The sequence below is a fragment of the Chaetodon auriga genome, chromosome 19 (assembly GCF_051107435.1).
Source record: "Chaetodon auriga isolate fChaAug3 chromosome 19, fChaAug3.hap1, whole genome shotgun sequence".
In the NCBI taxonomy this organism is placed as follows: Eukaryota; Metazoa; Chordata; class Actinopteri; order Chaetodontiformes; family Chaetodontidae; genus Chaetodon; species Chaetodon auriga.
The window spans coordinates 15,896,787-15,915,900 of record NC_135092.1 but is presented as its reverse complement, the minus strand read 5'-3'; the positions used below and the strand labels follow the sequence as shown (position 1 = coordinate 15,915,900).

General features: G+C 43.2%; 1 protein-coding gene across 8 annotated transcripts in view; it reads right to left on the bottom strand.

Moving 5' to 3' along the window:
* sema4d (sema domain, immunoglobulin domain (Ig), transmembrane domain (TM) and short cytoplasmic domain, (semaphorin) 4D) overlaps window positions 1-19,114 on the bottom strand; it is a 41,355-nt gene that overhangs the window by 7,051 nt on the left and 15,190 nt on the right. For 5 of the 8 annotated variants that reach the window (XM_076757738.1, XM_076757743.1, XM_076757745.1 and 2 more), the window contains exons 3-12: window positions 4,016-4,149; window positions 2,545-2,690; window positions 2,386-2,448; window positions 2,174-2,272; window positions 1,965-2,058; window positions 1,690-1,806; window positions 1,425-1,576; window positions 731-906; window positions 425-581; window positions 91-313 (exon numbers count right to left, since the gene is read on the bottom strand). In XM_076757738.1, the coding sequence (XP_076613853.1) occupies window positions 91-313; window positions 425-581; window positions 731-906; window positions 1,425-1,576; window positions 1,690-1,806; window positions 1,965-2,058; window positions 2,174-2,272; window positions 2,386-2,448; window positions 2,545-2,690; window positions 4,016-4,149 (1,361 nt within the window). Of the gene's footprint in view, window positions 1-90; window positions 314-424; window positions 582-730; window positions 907-1,424; window positions 1,577-1,689; window positions 1,807-1,964; window positions 2,059-2,173; window positions 2,273-2,385; window positions 2,449-2,544; window positions 2,691-4,015; window positions 4,150-16,489; window positions 16,549-19,114 lie in introns of all 8 variants that reach the window. The other 3 variants (XM_076757740.1, XM_076757739.1, XM_076757741.1) reach the window with 1 other exon arrangement.

The following is a 19,114-nucleotide window of genomic DNA, read 5'->3' as shown; positions in this document are numbered from 1 at the left end:
TTCAATGACTCAGATTAGCATCAGGGGCTAATAAGCTTAATAAAGACACCCTCATTTAGAACAGTTTGTTATATGAGCTGATGTTCTCACCCGTTCCAGTGAAGATGACGTCGTAAATGTTCCTATCGAGCGCTCGGACCCTCTCTACCACGATCTGAGTGTAGTTGACGTCTTTGGTGATGAGGCGAGGCCCGTTGCCGATGGGCAGGACGGGATCCTCCAGCAGCGGGTGGTCCTTAACGAACTGCAGGGTCTTGTCCGGCAGGTGGAGAGAGCTGCTGATGTTCTGCTGTCGCATCAGGTTGTTAATGCACTGGTGGAGGAAAAGGACGGAGAAGAAGCATTAAATATTTTAGAGGAAAGTATGTTCACATCCTCACAGAACTGAGTCTTAATTATTGGAGCAGTGTTGAAAGGTGCTTACAGCTCCAGGACGTGGAGAAGGAGTGATGCCGTTGTACCGGACCCACTTGGTGTGGGACTGCTCCACTGTGGCCTTCTGCATGTACTTGCCCTTGGAGAAGACCTCTTCCACAGCTGTCATGTTGTAAGAGCACACTGCTGACAAGCCCACATTACCCCTGAGAGACGAGGATGGTGATGGAGTCAGGAGAGAAGTGGGGGAGGGAAGAGAAGGGAATTTAAGGACCTGCAGTATGTAAACAATATACATTTCTTCCCTTTTCTGACCCCTACTGATCCCCGACTTAAGATCTTCAAACCCACTGACCACTGGGAGGTGAAGACCCCGTAGATGACCGTGTCCCTCCAGTCCGTCCCCTTCAGGATGAAGACATCATGCACCACGTTGAAGACAAAGTTAAGCTCAGGCATGGAGCAGACCAGCTTGGCTTTCAGGAAGGACGTCCACTTCTTCTGCAGAGTGCGCTGCCCCCCGAGGTCACCCTGCGAAGGACGGGTTTATCAGCACGTTAGGCGGCGTGGGGACACGCAGAGGACGGTGGTGGGAGGTAGAAGAAATGAGAAGGGGGAGAGGAAGTGGCAGGCGTATGAGTGTGTGCAAGGGTGTCCATTTTGAAAAGAGAGGGGGGAGATGTATTGTTTCAGATTGATTTTCTTTGTCAAATTGTTGACAAAAATGGCCGATACACTTGTCTGAGCCAACTTCTATGATTATCATTTGCTCAAAGATATAAGCTTTAAGTGCTGCGGGTGGTGTAAGACCTCGCGTGCCCTGAATTTCACCTCCCGGCTACATAGAGGCATACACAAGACTAAGATAACTGCACTTGATTTGTACCATGACATGACCTCAGGTTAGATCAAGAAAAGAGATATAAGATAATGGCTGAGGGAGCATGAGGGATCTAGGTGGAGAAAGATGGCACACACAGACAAGAGGGACAGAAGGGCTAATGAGGAGTGCTGCTGGTATGTGCAGATGGTATATGACGTGGACTGACCTTACAGACGCGTGCCACCCTGGGGATGAGCAGCTTGCCAAAGAATTCGTACTCCACTGACACCTCAGTGAAGAAGTAGTAGATTTTATCGTCTTCGCCATCGACTCTGTTTGTCCCTTCCCTGATGACGTCGGCAAAAACAAAACTGGGCTCTGCAAGGAAAGCAGACAGGGGAGGGAGGAGGGCGTTGTTAAAAGGGAGTATGGCAACAGCCTCTCCTCACCACGTACCAGTCTTTAATGTTCGATTACATGTCCTAACTCACCATTGAGCCATGATGTGGAGTACTCTGTTCTCAGCAGGGACTGGGATGGAGAGTATCTGGAAATAATCGGTTCACTGCCTAAGAAGTTATAAGCTGTCCCTGAGTACAGCTCTCCATCTGATAGAAAAGCAGGGAATAAAATAAAAAAACAGTTTATTGTCCAGCTTTTGCCTCCCAAAAAAAAAGAGATTATTGAGGATTATTACGCATTTCACTACAGGGCTGACAACCAAAAGAGCTCTTTGTGAAATGACATTAAACCGGCCACAACTCACCAACCATGACCGTCGTAAAGCTTTGCGAGGGGTCAAACGAGCACTTTCCTCTGCCATCTTCGGGTTGGCCGTCCAGCGAGAAGTCTGCGAGGTTCTGAAGGAGAGTTCAAGATCAAATTTCAGCTAAACGTCGCTGTGAAGAGCCCGAGCACATGTTAATTTGTACAGAGCGGTGTTACAAGTTAAGGAGGGATTGAGCATTAACCTACCAAGTAGTCACACTGCGGCTGAAAGGCGTGCGTGCCGCAGACATACAGCCGCTCGTCGTCCACCACCTGAAGTACTCGAATGTAGTTTAGACAATCCCTCTGGAAACAACATTCAAACAATAATTAATGACATTTTATTGTTGACTGTGAGTCATTTTGCCAACATGTCGGTCAAGTCACATAAAACATTAACATCTGAATTATTAACTAACCTCTTTTGATTTTCCTTTAAGCGTGCACATCATCATGGGGTTTTCTGCAACTGTCCACTGAACCTGAAAATGGTTTTACAAACAGAAAATCGTAATTAATCTGAAAGTATTTTTATTGCATTTTTTCTCTCCCATTGTCACTCATTCGCCTGCTGTTACCTTGTTGTTTTTGACTGTCACGTTCTTCTTGCTGAGCTCAAAGATGGCCTCCCTGGCTCCCACGTACAGCGCGTCCTTTTTCTCGCTCAGCAGCAACGTGGAGTAGTTGAAGATGTCAGGCTCCGAAAACTCCATCAGATCTAAATCTGAGCACAAAACCACATTCCTCAAGCATCCAAAAGTAGCAGTAGTAAACATCATGACATGATAATATGTCAGTATTTTGCTTACAGCTCGTTTCTGCTGCCCCCAAGTGGCCAAAAAATCAGTTAAAGAAGGTTTAAGTTGCACCTTCAGCAGGAGTAAACGGGTACATTTCACTGTCAACAGGCGACGGATGGAGCCTGTCGATAAGGCCACCAAAAGACCACTTTGACTACAGCAAAGGCTGAATAGATGTCTGAGACACATTTGTGCGTCTCTGAGTGAGACACATTATGTTGAGCGTATCTCTCGCTATGCTCTGTGCTGTGATTGACGCCAAACCGAGGGGACAGTTCGTGTCTGACTGGCTTTGGTTGTGCCAGGTGCAAGTGGCTTCGGGTTGCAGGTGCCTGGACATAAACACCACAATGATGAAAGCAAATCCCCTCACTGATTGACTGAAACAGTGTGTCACACAGCGAGTGGAGAAACTTGACTTTGTTAAAGGGTGAGCCGTGCTGGTTCTGACAGAGCGGCTGGGTTACTGCAGCTATTTATGTAGTACTGCAGCATGCAAACAGAACTTCCGCCTGACAGTAAATGCTCCAATTTGAGCGCCTGTGGTGAGACAGCGGGTGATCCCTTGAGACAAATTTAAAGAAAACAGGTGTCACTCATCTATCTACTGTGAACCTGGAGCTGAAAGAGTTTATATTTGAAGTCTCAGATCTCCATACTTTGCCAAAGGAGCAACTGAATGTGTGAACTGGAGGCTGAGTAAGCTCATAAATACCAACTAAGACTAACAAGCATGACTTCTCAGATTGAGTGCGTTCAGCCTCAGTTTCAGTTTAAATCAGCAGATGGCTTCAAAAGGACATTTACATGAAATGGTTTAGATTTCACGAGGATGGGATTTACTGTAAAATGGACACAGAAATAGAAGGACGTTGTTGTTCTTTGTTGCTTTTTCTACATATTCATATATATTTTAATCTTAGTAAAAATGTTTCACAATCTTCGTTCAGCTTCTTTGTTTTAAGCTGTTTGTCTATTTCGATTCATCTTCCTGTAAACTGTTCGTAGAATTGACAACAATCTTGACCAATAAAGTTGATTCTAACATATTAAACATTTGATTAGTTCATACATTTACAAATTGACTGAAAAATAACTGAGCAAACACACCAGAGCAAAGATGTATTTCTTTATTGTAATGTGTTTTATATATTAATATTCGTAATAGTAAGACTTACTTTATACCTTTTAAAGTAATGATTACTTATCAAGCACTTTATTTACATGATTTCTTAATATTCGGTCTTACCTTGGTGTCTCCAGGACGTTCGAGGCACAGCGTGGGGTCCATGGGTGGAGACCTCCAGGAGCAGCCCCAGAAACACTCCCAGCACGCCAAATCCCATATTAGACTCTGATAACTTCGGAACTGTGAAGTTTCCTCTGCAAGGTAGAAGTAGAGCAAACACTAAAACCTGATGAAACAGAAAAATATTGAACGAGGATGTAGAACTGAATGAGTTCCTCGCAGGCTGATCTTATCGTGCAGCACGACGCTAAGAGGGGACAGACATCAAAGCCACTTCCCTCATACTGAAAGCTGGCAGGACTGATTCATCCTCTTTTGTATCGCTCTGGAGGTTGGTACAGTGCGTCACATGCATTTGAATAAAATCAGCGAAAGAAGGTATTTTGGATAGAAATGAGTAAAAAAAGAGTAAAGACAGATATGTCTCCAGGGAATACATGTAAAAGAACACAAGAATCGTTATTTTTCAACATTTGCTGAGTCCAGCTTTTCTTTGGTATCTGTCACAGTCAGTGAAATATCTTTGGGTTTTGAGCTGATGGATGAAGTGATTTAGACATCTGTGATGGGCATGTCTCACTACTGAGAGCAATCTGCACATTAATCAATAGTAAATACTGATACTGTGGCTCCGTCTATTTCCTGAAGATGCCCACTTAAGCTTTTGAGTGCATGCATATAGTTCACACATGCTTCAACAAACACTCTGTAGTGTGTGTTCCTCTTTTGAAAAACAAAATAAGCACACACAAGTACGATAAGCACAGTAAGCACTGCAGGAACAGTGAAGCACAAGCAAGCATGTTATACATTTTAACCAATCAGAAGCAAGGGCTGATAGTCATTACCGATCCAATTAAGCACACTGCATTGAAAACTATGGAACTGCTTCTTCTTAATAAATCCAATACAGACAAATATAAATTATTAACAATGATTTAACTGCTTTATTTTGAAGCAAATGGTGTAGACAGCGGTCAGCTGGGCTCTGCGACAGTCACTTATAAATCAGGAACCAATGCTCAATGCTCATTCCCCTTCGTGTTCACGAATCAGTCATTTTGTTTAAAACAAAGGAAGTAAACTCTCGCTAGTGTTCACACGTAACTCTGCCATTTGCAAAATTCATAATTTCTTGTAATTGACTATTGTTGTCATGATAGCAGACCACCCCAGTGCTAGCATGAAAAAAGTGTACTCGACACCACAGCATCCACAACGCGCACACAGTGCTGGTAAAGACAAAGTCTGACCACATACCAACACGCTAACAGCGACGAGCTGACGACCTGTTGATTTTCCTCCCTGTTGTTTGCATCTGTGCAGCCTTGGATTGAACATCTGATCTGTTTGTTTTAAAGGTCAAGTACTTTAGAACCAATTGAATGTATAAGTAACAGATAACATCATTCTGAACACGTGGTATCGATCAAAGTATCGATGCTTTTGGACAACCTCGTTGCTTTTTTTAACCTGGAAGCATTTCAGAAATGTGCTGTTAAATAAAGCAGGAAAACAGATGGATGTGCAGCTCCATCTGCTTGAGGACTCCCAGAGGGGTGGGTGAGGAGGAAAGACAGGGAGGGGTGGAGCACATGATGGGGACCTGAGCTAACATGATTACCAGTGGCAGAAAAAAAAAAAACAAAAACACCCGCTCTCCTTTGAAATATGCACAAAAACTACACACATAAACACTTGACGCTTATGCAAATGAGTGTGCGTGTTTGAAGTCTATGAACAGTGACGTTAATGCGGTGTGTCTCATGACCACTGTGCCACTTGTTGGTGCAACAATTCAACACCTCAGGCTTAAGAAAATCCCCCTTTTATTGAAAACTTATTATTCTGCACTTTATTGCTGGGGTACAGGAATAGGCGCATGAGTGTGCCTCAGACGACGATGACGACAGTGATGATGGCAGCGCTCCTGCTACCTATCAGCTCTAATCAGATGCCGGTGTTGTTTTCCATTTGCCAATTTGCCTTTTACCCGGTACACTCACTTCAGCGTGTGCCTGATAAGGGCTCCATTAGGCTGCTCTGTGTCATTGATGTAAGTGTTTAACGTCTCCACACCCACCTCAGGAGGAAAACTTTGGTCGTCAGATTTAATGCACGTTTTCTTCTTGTTGTTCCAGGTGAAGTCAATAAATTATTAAAACGCTGAGAAGTGGTACAGTAAATGGTGAAGGGTAATCCTGGTCACCGATTTGAGGACATGGCTTTACGTTGAAACGCTGCCTTATTTTAGCTCGGACGCAATGTGTCTCAAATATAGAAGATTCCATCATAATAATAAGATTTTTGAGCTTTCGTTCATTTTGTTTCAGATTGTTCAGCCGTTTTCGTCTAAAAAGATAAAATCTGCTGGTTGAACAAAATGCATTTCAAGTCGCCTGTTTTAGGTCAGCAGAAAAGCTGGGGGGTGGGGTGGGGGTGGGGGGGCAGGAGCTCATGCTTTAAAGCTTAAGTTAAATATTAAAATAAATCTCTAAATCTGTTCTCAATCCTGCTTGTAATACATGCGATGTTTGCCAAATTCACTGCAATGCGGAGCACATGCAAAATAATCTTGAGGTCAATTTTTAATGACTGTCAAACAAATTCATGCTGACATGGACTGATCACCTTATTTTGCTCTGTAAATATTATTAACAGTGAAATGTTCACTCAGGAAGTGATTAGCTGACAAAATTCAATTGTGAGGCTAAAGTGCTTCCTTTCTCTTGATCCAATCATGTGAAAGGAGCAGTGCGGGACGCATCTCCAGCTTTGTAGCCTGGCTTTTCTCTCACATTAATCTAGCTTTTACAATATTGGAGATGACTCCGGATTCACTGAAGGTGGTGTTGTAGTAGTCAGAAGGCAGGTGGGTCAGGCAGGTCAGGTGACTGCATGCCAGTAAAGTGATCTGGCACAAAGCAGGTTATTCTGGTTCTTCACAACATGCTCGAAAGAAGCTGAAGTACCCGCAGCACACCGCCACAAAATGGGCGAGCCAGTCACGCAAAGCGGGGATAAAAGGTTATCGGATGTCTTGTAAAACGAGGATTGAGATAACAAAACCTTTCTCTCACAGGAACCAACAATTAGTTTCACCGTGTCGGTTTAGGTAGAAAGAGTTTCGGAACTGGTCCAGGGTCAGCTCAGACTTTGTGACTTCGTAGTTTTAAAAGGGTGAGTTTGGAAATTCACACAATAACACAAACAAACTGACAGATTGAGGCTGTGATAGAACAGCAATCAGAGGTAAAATTTGTGTTTTTGTCAAAGGAGTCTGGTGGCTTTGGAGAGCCTGAAGTAACGGCTGTTTCTGCTTAAACAAAAAGGTCTAAAAGGGGTCCTTTCCATAATTATGTCAAAAACCTTTTAGCATTTAGACCACAAAAACATGTAAAACAGGGCCCAGGTTTAAAAATACCAGAATTACCCATTAACTAGCATTCAAGCTACTGAAAAGGAAGATTTAGTGAAAATAAATGACATATATGTGTTTTCACTACTTTAGTAGGTCATTTGTCCTCATTCAAGATTTTGAAAGCAAAATTACAGAACAACTGATCAGGTCATGGGACAAATAAATCATTGTCAACCACTTTTTAATGACCTAGTAGCACCATTGTGGCTCAAATATAGGTTAGTAATCAGTTACCCAGCCGAGGGGGAGATATATCATGCGGTGAGGCACGTATAAACAATCGATGAGGGCCACCACAGCTGGAGCAAACGGGAGAGGATGATAATTGATTATTGATGTGTTTGTAAGTAAGAACAAATGGCCCCAGAGGTATGACCCTCCTAATACTGGGATTACTGGGAGGGGTGGGGTTTGTGAGGGTTTCCACAGACTAAATCTGGCGAAGATGGAATTCCATCCCGGCTTCAGCCCTAGCCATGGACTCCACTCTGCTAAAGAGGGGGTCAAATACACAAGGACCTATTGTTTACTGAAGATGAGGGTAGCCTCCACTCCACTCCACCCCCAACACATCCACATCATCACTGCCGAGTATCCAACAATGAACAGAGAGAGAGAGAGGAGAGAGGACAGAGAGAAAGGCATCACTTCTCCCTCTCATCCACTTCTTTTACAGTCTTGCCAATTTAAATGCCAGGACAGCTTAAACCTGAGCCCAGCCAGTGCTTTCAAAGATCACACAAGCCCGTGAGATCTGGATCTGGGCGCATCCCGTAAAAGACGCTCCACAAACTGTCCGATGACGACAGCAGAAACTGTTACTGTTAACAGAGAGAGAGAGAGAAAGAAAGGGAGTGACGCAGGCACCATGTGAATGGATGAGATAACACTGAATCCATGATGAAAATCCCAGATGGAAGAAATTTCTCTCGGTTTTTTGGCCTTTGGAAAAATCCTCTATCGACACACTGCATAAATAAAAGCCTCAAACTAGGCTCATCCCTCCATCTGTGCACTCCTGACGCCCTCTATCAATCTTACCACTCTGAACCCCATTTAGGGCAAAGCTTTAAAAAAAGCTTCAAAGCCCTTTGAGTCAGTGTTACAGTAGCAGAAAGAGCACGCTGGCAGCTACCCTATGCTGCTGAGAGATTTAGAGGAGTGGCCACACTGGCCTGGGATATTTAAGACGGTTACCATGCTGGCAGGTCTCTTTGAGCCCTTTGTGTTCCCCTCTCAGCTCCTTTGGCTGGGCAGGGAGGTTGACACCTGCTTGGGGCCTTGGGGTTCCCAGCACTGTGCTGTTAACTGGGCATAGACATTGGCAGGCTGCCCACTGAGGACAGGGGACAGCGAGGGGGGAAACTGGAGCTCTGCCTATCTGTGCACAAGCACTTTGAGGGTGTTAGTGAGTATGAAAGAGAAAAATTAAATCTGCTTTATGTCCTTATGCAACACAAACCGATCATTAGGGGTGTGCCAACCATTTCATTTTGACGGAAGCCGGTCATCATAATAAATCACCATTTAACTAGATTTAGTCTGCAGCTATATACATATTTTTTTTTGATTACTGTTTTTCCCTTTGGCACACGCTGTTAGCTAATTAAGCATGACCACATAACTGCTGCTAAACTCTAATTGGCAAGTTTTAATGCAAAAGAAGAAAGTTTGTTTGCTCCTCTTACTCAAGGCAGAGCACACAGAGAGGCACCTTCACAGCAAACAATCTTTGTTTAAAGGCCAACAGGTGCACGAGATGGAACCACGGAATTTTAATAAACGGGGAAAGCCTGAAGAAAAACCACTTCCCTCTGGTGCATCGAATTTAGAGGCTGCAAGGCTACAATGCAAGATCCGGACTCCTGCCAGTAAGCAGCGACTGTGGTGAGGACAAAACCGGTTTATGTGCACCACAGCAAAAACTTCACAGTCAAAGCAGGTGTTGAGAGGGAGAACAAGATGACAGTTTCCTGTTATCCTTGTTATATAAACACACGACTTCATGTTCATTACTGTAAACGGGGGAGGCCCTGGTGGAAAAGATACTGAAAATGTTACAATAATCAGTACAAGTGTGTTCTGTAGCACTCAGAAAGTGGTTAGTGGACGGTCTCTGCTTGCTGCACCTACTTTCCCACCTGATTGTGACTGATTAAGCCCTTTGCCTCTACCTCTCTCATCTTGTAGGGACTCTAAAATGGATATCTGAGTCCCAGTCTGACACCAGTGCTGCATTCTTGGTAATAAAGCTTCATTTACGCTTCACACATGTAACATGTGGTGACTGGGCCTCTGCTCAGGGTTCTTTCTGACGACCCTGCGTTGTTCTGCTGCGTCGAAGTCGGCCTGAACGTGACCTCAAAGCCATTTGATTTTGTTTGTGGCGATTGTCACCTGTTAAAGTATTTATAAGGTACAAAGTTTAAGTGGGCTGCAGCTGTATTAACTAAACCGCCCTCATCTGAGTCAAAGAGAGTCTAATTCCCTGATGAAATGGTGGGATGACCACATGGTGGCCACTTCATTTCCAATGCAGAGAGGAAAGAAGCTTCACATCCTGTGAGCAGAGAGTATGCGAGGATACACAGAGTGTGATGGAGGGTGATGTGAGGGAGTTGGACATTCAGTGCCTGCCAACAACTCCAACCCCTCACTGGCTCTTTTTTTTTCCATGCCCTCACTCGTCGTCAGCATCAATGCACAGAGATGCTCTTCTTCCTTTTGCCGCAGCACGCCAAGAGGCTGCTCCTCATTTTTTCTTTCCTGCTTCGTCTGTTGCTGTAATACCAACGAGCCCGACCGCGCACACACACACACACACACACACACACACACACTGTAATGGGAAATGTGCTTTAAATTGTTCATTTAATGGAAAGAATGTCTCTTCTGGCAGTTCAGAATGACGTTTCCATGCTGTGCTGCAAGCTCACAAGTCGTTCACCTTCCTCTTATGGAAAATAACTTCTGCTGCTGTCAAGCTGCTGCTTCATACCTCCATGTAAAGTCTATGTTGTCTCTATTTGTGTTTCGTTTCCTCTGTCCTTCTCTTACGTTGCACATTGTTGTTCATGTGATTCATTCATCTGCATCATGTATCACAATTTATCAAGTCGTGGCAGGCTGACACCTCCCTACAGGCCTCACTGAGACAAGCAATGCAAAACTGCACTCGGTTATCTTAATGCAGTCTAATCCATCCCTCCCACCTTCATGATGATTATAATGTTAAGTTTTTGTTGAAACTGGTTTAGAGGTTTTGATTCAACTGTATGACTGTTTGGGAGGCTGCAGTCTGTGGTGCCTGTATTGGGTTTTACTAACAGATGTTTCTATGATTTCGTCCAAGCCATTTAAACCAGTGAGTAAATATGAAAAACATCTTTCTGTGTAACACAATACAGTTCAGCAGCACCTCAAACCACATCCTCCAAAATCACAGTACAGTGGGATCAACACCTTTCTGACTGTTTCAGCAAAAGCTGAACATTATAACCTTCACGAAGGGAGGACGGACGGGATTAGACTGCATTAGTTTTAGCTGATTGTACCTTATATACTGAAAACTGAGTTCATACGGCACATTTTCTTAGCTGTGTGACTGCTGACTTAATCCACCGGACCATCTGCACAGTACCCACCCAGCTGTGGGAAGGATGATAACGCAGCTCTGACAGTTTATGCTAATCAGGGTGCTTTGTTGAAGGTTTTCTAATAAACATGTTATATAATTTGACTACATAACTAGTAATAATGTGATGATCACATGACTGTCGGTCACTACTGCTGCATAATTAATCAAGAGCTGGACGAAAGCACTTTTGCACTGTTGTTTGTTGCCAAATAAAACAACAGTTTAAAAACTTCAAGGGGCATTTTGTTCTTATTCGCTGATATTTTACAGACCGAATGATAAATCTACTGGTAAAATAATCTGTATCTTTGTAGTTTAAAGAGAAATGTCTCCAGCAAATACAAATATGCAAATGTGTTTTGGGGATCAACACATTTAAATGTAATGCAGTTTTGCAGCTTGACATTTAGGTCAGTGATTAGATTGCACGGTTTGTCAGCAATCAAATGAACAAACTTTCTTTAGAAAATCCATCATTTGTTGTGCAATAGCAGGAAAGAGCTTCGGTCTACGTAGGACTTCAAGTACAGTTGGTGCTTCTTTCTACAACAGCACTGGGGCTTCCTCTTAAGTTCTCTGGGGGTGTTGTGGGTTATTTGGGAAAGTGAGTGAGGCGAAGAGCCTTCGCTTGAAACAAAATACTGGGACCACAGAGGATGACACACTGATGGGGACAGATGTCTGCTCCAATGTCATTTGCAGATTAATGGAGTCTGGCTATAGATGTGGCAGAGACTCGAGCACGCTCACATGTGTAGACGATAATGCCAACTGTGGGCATCAAATCCCTCTTATAAGACCAGACAGGGACCAAGAGCCCATCTTAACATACTGCCAGCTGCATCAGAGTTTTGGGTTGCGTTTCACCGCAGGCGGATGAACTGTTTTTGACATTTCGAGTGTAGACAACCAGGGCTTTACTGTCTCTCAGTATGAGCTACACTATTGGTATGACAACTTCAGCTGACTGATGACCAAGGCTACAGTCTCATGAGCAACATCTTAAAAGAGCACTCTGATTATACAAGAGTCAAGATGGACAGATTAAAAAATAAATAAAAATAAAAAAATAAAAATTGATGCAGAAACAGAGACTTTGGGCCCGTCCAAATTTCCATACTGACATACTACTGTGTATGCTAGATCAGTAAGTGAGCTTTTTTAGCATGTCCGAAACAGCAGTATAAACTTAACAGTACGTGAGGTTCAAACTGTTTTTAGTGAATATTTCACTATGCATAAAACTGGACACTATGGCAGCACAAATATCCCATAATGCAATGCGTCATTGACGGCAACAACAATGACGGACAACGACCGAGCCAGCTCCAGCTCTGGTGCTTTAAGTGTACATACAACTATTTCTTTACATAAAAGCATGTTGAATGATGTACACATATTGAGTATATAGTGCATAGTTTGGAATTTCAGATGGGCCCATTGTCTTTTATTTCCCTCCACAGGTTTTCTTCCTTGTCAAACTTGGGGCCTACATTACCCACAATGCAACTTGAGCATGGACACTTCAGTCAGATCTGGGTGTGTTGTGCTAGCAGCAGCTAATGTAGCCTCAAGCAGAGAGGAGGAGTGGGCTACAGAGGTCTTTCGAACTCACTCCTTAACTCCGTTTTTATTATCAAATTGTGGCCTTCAGACCCAACCGACGTTGACTCAAGTCACATCACTTGAGGCAATTTATCAGACTTCATGCATTTCTTTCTGGAGCCACCAAAGTCTTTACACAACTTTTTCCACATACGCAGTCCTGGTAAGACCGATAAGCTAACTTTGATGTGAAAAGTCAAAGGAGTTTCCCTCACTTTCAAGAACAGTCGGCGAATTTCTCAAATTATCCGGATAAATCAACACATAGCAGTTGAACCTTTAGCTCTCTTCCATGTCCAAACCATGTAGAATCGAAGACAGGCATCAGCCTTCTCTTGTGAAGTGCAAAGCCACCGTGTCATGTTAACATAAAGTCATCTGAAAGCCAGTGAACAGCTGTGGGACCTCCACTGCACAGCTGCCTTTTGGTCATATGGAGAAAATCATCTAAAAACTGCAACAGATGATGTAGCAGTCATCGCACATTATCCATGGAGAGCTCAGCAGATGACAGATGGGAGGAAAAGTTCAACTTTAAAAAGCCAGATCCAGGATTAACAGCATGATCTGCAACTTCCACAACATGAATTCACATCTGCCTTTACGGCTGCGTGATGACAAGGAGCACATGATGCTAATTTCTGATGTGTAACTGGAAACCGGTACAGAAAATGAAGTAGGTGGAATTAAACTGTAGGTAAACCATCAATGACAACCCAGATGTCTAAATTGAGGAAAAGAGCTTGTGTGAAGGCAACACTATAGAGGGGATGTTAAATGGAAACCCTCCTATATAATTACTAGTTGTAGGGCCCCTGCTGAGCTAGCATGTCAACCTAAAGTGGCCACAGCAAAGGCAAATGAGGGGTCAGGTCCAGTAAAGGGTATATTTAGTCTGCCGATGGCAAGCTTTTTAAAAACAACACGCCCTTTCCCTGAGTCACATGGTTCTGAAAGATCTGAAAAACTTCCCTATAAACATACAGGCAAGTGAAGTAAGCTAACTAGAGGAACAAGGACTGCTGTGTGGTGTTCCCCATCCAAGGACCGAGTGTGCCTCTGTAGTCCAACATGAAAACATAATCACCATGCGCTCTCTCTTTTAATTAAAAAGGACAAAATAAGTGGAGGAGTTTTACTGGTGACATCTGCAGTGGCAAAAATAACAATAAAGGAACTTTTGAGGATCATCAAGAAAAAATAACCCTACTTATACATTTACACGTTTGAAAACGGTCTTTTTATGGCGTCATGCAGATGAGTAGACAGCTTTCAGACAGCAGTGTGAGCTGCTTCCTGAAGCCAATCAAGACACTGCTCCTGGACAGACAGCCTTCTCCCTACACCAATATATATGATATTACTAATAATGCACACATATTACGGCATGTATAATGCTCCATTTCCTGGAGGACTCAAACTAAGCTGAGCTGCTGTGATGAGAGCTTATAGGTGACGCTGCTCTTCAAATGCAGCCTTAGCAAAGCTGCAAAAAACTTTTGCCACTTCCTGAGGTCACCTGCAAGCCAGCACTCACAGTTAAGTCATAAACCTTTCACTCGGTGCAGTTTCCTTGAGGCTACTGTGATGTCAGCCAGGCCTTGGGGCGTATAATGTGGGACTATTTTGGGAAGCTGCGAAAGCCCAGCTGAAGGCCTTGTGGTCCCCAGCTGAAAGGCCTTGCGGTCCCGAGTTGATGAATGGTAGTCGCATTGGTAGCAGCTTTTTAAACGGCAATATCCAAGGGCAGGTGACTTCAGCTGCCGGAGTGGCCTAAATCTCTCAATCTGCGCTCTGAATCAACTGACAGGGAACAAAAATATCCACCCTTAGTTACATTGCAAACATTTTACTGATTTTTTGGCGCACTGGTGGAAGAATAGGTCTTTCAAAGTACAGTTACTGGACTTTCCCACCAGTCAGGGGACATTTGAAGGGGCTGTAAACATCACTGAAAACCCTGCTATATTTCCTCCTCTCCTTTCTACCTTTAAGAAGGACTCCTTTCTCTCCTGCTTTTCTCTCAGCACAGTCTTCAGCAGGCACCGATTTCATGGTGGTAATTTTGGACGGCCGAGACAAAAACCTCCTTTGGAGCGCTGTGTGAAAACTCGCCCCATCACCCACAGGCTGCCACAACACTAACAGTGTGTCCTCCTGAACTTGGCATACCGGAGATAAAACACTAATTTCACCGTTTCCCTCACAGCGCAGAGAGGGATAAACAACACAAAGCCAAACCTGAACCTTCAAACACTTAGCGCGTACATTTGGTTGGGTCGATTTAGGGCAACCTTCTGCCATCGCGGTAATGACAATAATTGAAGGCATTTGAGAAAATTAGATCAAATTCAAGCAGCTGAATAAGCAAAATAACTTGAAAATGAAATCCACCATAAAACTAACTGAAGAAAAAAATGCATGGGCAGCACTTATTAAAGCTTTGGTCCCTGGGAAACAGATGTTGGCATCAGCTGACCCTTCGCTAAGCTCCGCCTCTCTATGCTTGTCAAACACTCTGCAGGCTGCAACAACAGAGGCAGACGCACTCGAAATTCATTCCAACTGTTTGAAGCAATGGTCAATTTCACACGGATGTAAACAAAAGCGCACTCTTGTTTCGGGCTGATTGGGGTTGATTTTGTTGGCTGAATTGATGAATGTCGCTTAATGACCATTAACTCCTGTGAGTTGGTTGAAAACAGGTTTGTTTTAAAATGAGAACCATGTAAAAGGGTGTTTATGCACACTGCAGTGCAGAGCTATTTAGGTGTAATATTACAGAAAAATATTCTAAATACAACACAATTAAAACTTTATTCTGTTCTAATGTAACACTGTTTGGATGCTTACTGTTTGAAAAACACACTTGGACGGCAACACAGAGGCTAGGTTTATGCTTTAAGATCCACTTTTACAAGAGAAAAGCCTCTGAGGGTCCAATTTGGGTTCGTTTTCAGGAACATGATGCTATTTTGGGTAGCAAGTTATTTAGTTTCACAAGTGAAAACTTCGCCAAACTGCATAAAGAGCTGCTAACGTTAGGTTAGCTTTGATATTTTGGCATCTTGACTGTCATGTTATGAATGTTTCCCTCATGACAGCTCATTTTGAAACATTATCTTTGACCCCAGATAATAACTTGGGAAGCTAAATATTAACTCACTGGTGTTGGAAGCACTTGCTAGGCTACCACTGTGGGTCGTATGCTAATTAGCCTGAAATGCTAGCACTGTGGACACACAGCTTAACCCATTACTTACACTTCTGCTCCTGTGTTTTTGGTTTTTGAAAAGCCTCATTCACACAGCATTTGCCAATAGACCACTGGAACCAAGCAGCTGTGTGTGTGTGTGTGTGTGTGTGTGTGTGTGTGTGTGTGTGTGTGTGCGCCTGTGTGTGCACCACATATGTCACTACAAGCATCATTATGTGAACAAAGACTGGCAGCTTGCTTCCAAGCAGATGTAAAACAAGAGTCACAACTTAAAGGAGGAAAGGAAAACCAAATCACAAGGTGAAGGCAAATGACAAAATGATCGGGTACAAAAGGAAAAGTATCATTGGAAAAGACTTTCACCACAAGCACCAAAGCCAAGCGGGATCAAATCAGAGCCGGAGCGCCCAGGTGTGGACATGCGGGGGGAAAAGGAGCAAAGCCCTGAGGCGGTTACGGGAGGAGGAGGAGGAGGGGTTGGAGAAGCATGCAGCATTCGTGTTGAAGCATGCGGGCCCATGAGCAGCTCCATGTCGGTCTGCACAGATACAAAAAAAAAAAAAGAGGGGGAGGGAGAGGAGTAGAGTTTCTGACCTGTGGCTCCTTACAAGATGCGACGCTCTTCCTCCGGAGAGAATTATAAAATCCTCAAGCTAGGGAGGGGGGGAGAAGACAGAAAGATCAGACAAGACAGTTTATGTGGCGTGTGTGTGCTGACAGGAAGGAGGACGGAGTTGGTTTGTGTGCATGTTGAGTGTGTGTATGTGTGGTTAGTCGTCTAGACCATGGTTAGACATATATGATGATGAATCAATGAAAACACATGTTGTACAATAAAACACACAGGAATATCACCCATTTATCCAGTCATCCCCACACACACACACACACACACACACACACGAGGTAGGTAAGCATTCCAGGGAGGACAAAACAATTACACAGTGACTTAAATATCCTCTGGCCACTAAGCTGCTGATATCATATGATGTCTGTCAGGATCGTGCACTAACTTTTTATAACCAAGGACGAATGAATGGTGAGAAGTTTGTCTTGTGTGAATACCATCAGAGGAACCTGAGGTCTGCGACTGCTGCATCTATTTCCTCTTCCACTTCTTTGTCTGTTACAGACGCCTGGCTGTTCGCTGTGGCCTGTCTGAGATATGTGAGCTTACATGCAAAGCTGTTGGCAGCCTTGTCTGCGGATTAATGTTGTTATAATCCCAAAATTGCAACCTTTGATACAACGCAAGCATTAAAAAAATCCTTGATACCTCTTTCAACCACGGCAGAAGAGAATAAAAGTCCAAGACACAGAAAAAACCTGCACATAACTTTTATTACATAACAAGATTATCAATTTCACAGTGGAATACTGTGTTTTAATACTTTTCTCCTAAAAATGTTCAGTGTCTTTTTCTCCATTGCAGGTGGGGTCAAACCACGTGTCCTTTACACCTCTCTGCCTTTAAACCCTCCTGTAAATGTCATTTTTGTACTGAAATATGATTAAAAACAATTATTCAATTATCAAAATCATTCAAACTTTCTGGTGATCGACTTCTTTCTTTGCAGCTTCAACAAGCTTGAGCTGACGGGGCCCGACATAACATCAAAGTGATTACAAACCCATCCTGAGGGAAACATGAAGGTGTGAACCAATTACCCGTGCAGACATTTCGCCCAAAACCACAAATGTTCACCCCACGGGGTCACGTGTTGAACCAAATGTTGTGCCAGTTCATGTGATAAATGTGGAGATATTCCACTGGATAAATGAAGACTTTAATCTGTTGGTAGTGCTTGATGAAATGTCACCGACCGTCTGACCCTGCCATCACTACAGATTTTATTCTCCTCTTATTTTATTCATTTTTAAATTCTCTATTCATCTGTACTTATTTCTGTCTGCTGGGTGACCCACATTTCCCCACTGGGGGATCAATAAAGGATCTTTATCTTCCAACTCTTCCAACCAGCATGGTTTAAAACATCCTTAGTTATTCTTTATTAAGAGTTTAACACTAAAAGTTCAGCTAATCTGCTTCATCAGGATGGTGTCGGTGTGGTTTGATTACATCTGACTGACAGAAGATCATCAGCTTTTGATTCAAACAAAGCTAAATCCTAACTGGTGCTTAGAAGTAGCTCAAACCCGCTCACTTTAAACCACTGAGGAGAACACACAAACAGCACAAAAACAGAAAACTCTCAGCTGAAAACAACCAAAACTCCTCATGTAGGACCACATCTTCCACAGAAAGAGGCCGATTGGGGAAATAGGTTTTCAGGGCTTTGGAGTCGCGCATCACTAATGAATCAAACTGAGAACAAAGACTTTAAGGAATAATCTGCATCAGCAGAAACAGAACAGTCAGCTGGAAAAATTCTTTTGCTTTTGTTTCCAGTGCATGAAAACAAGATTTCATAAGTCAAAAGGGAGGGAAAGTAGAAATCGTCTTATTGCCATTGTGCCAGATGGTTGGGCCTCCATTCACACAACTTTCCAGTCTGTTCCTTTAGACTGCTTCCCTGAACAAAGTGAAAACCTTTACAACAAGGCTGAATACATTCTCCCTGCACAAGTACACCAGCTTTATTCCCACAGTCCCCGACAATCTAACTCTGAGAGGAAAACATGGACTTACATATTTACTTTGCCTTGACTGTAGTTAAGCTTGTAACCTCTACCAGCACTTTTTAACATAGAATCAATGCAAAATTATCTCTACTTCCTACTTCAGCTTATCTTTGACTAAATAAAGAAGAACAAAAAGTCAGTAAAATCCCACGATAACAGACTGAAAATGTCAGAGTGGATGTTGCGGGCAAAGCAACAAATGGTGTCCCAGAACAAGGAGACAAATCTTCCAGACAACTGAATTCAGGTCACCCAAATCAACCCAAATATGCAGATTCATTAGCATTTGCTTGGTGGGGTAAGCCACTGTAATGCAGGCCCCCTGCTCCCCTGTATAAAAGAATAATCAGATTATGTTAAGCAGAGATGATACACACCAGACTACAACTGTGGGCAGTTCACTTACAACGGATCATATTAAGGAAAAAAAAAAAAAAAAAAGCTTTGGATGTGCATGAACATTAACTGTATGTTACTGTCTTTACTCAGATTTCACATCAATAAACTGTGACCACAGCAGCCTGTAATGAATAGGTTGTGTGCTTATCCATATTAAGATTTGCTGCATTTCTGTCT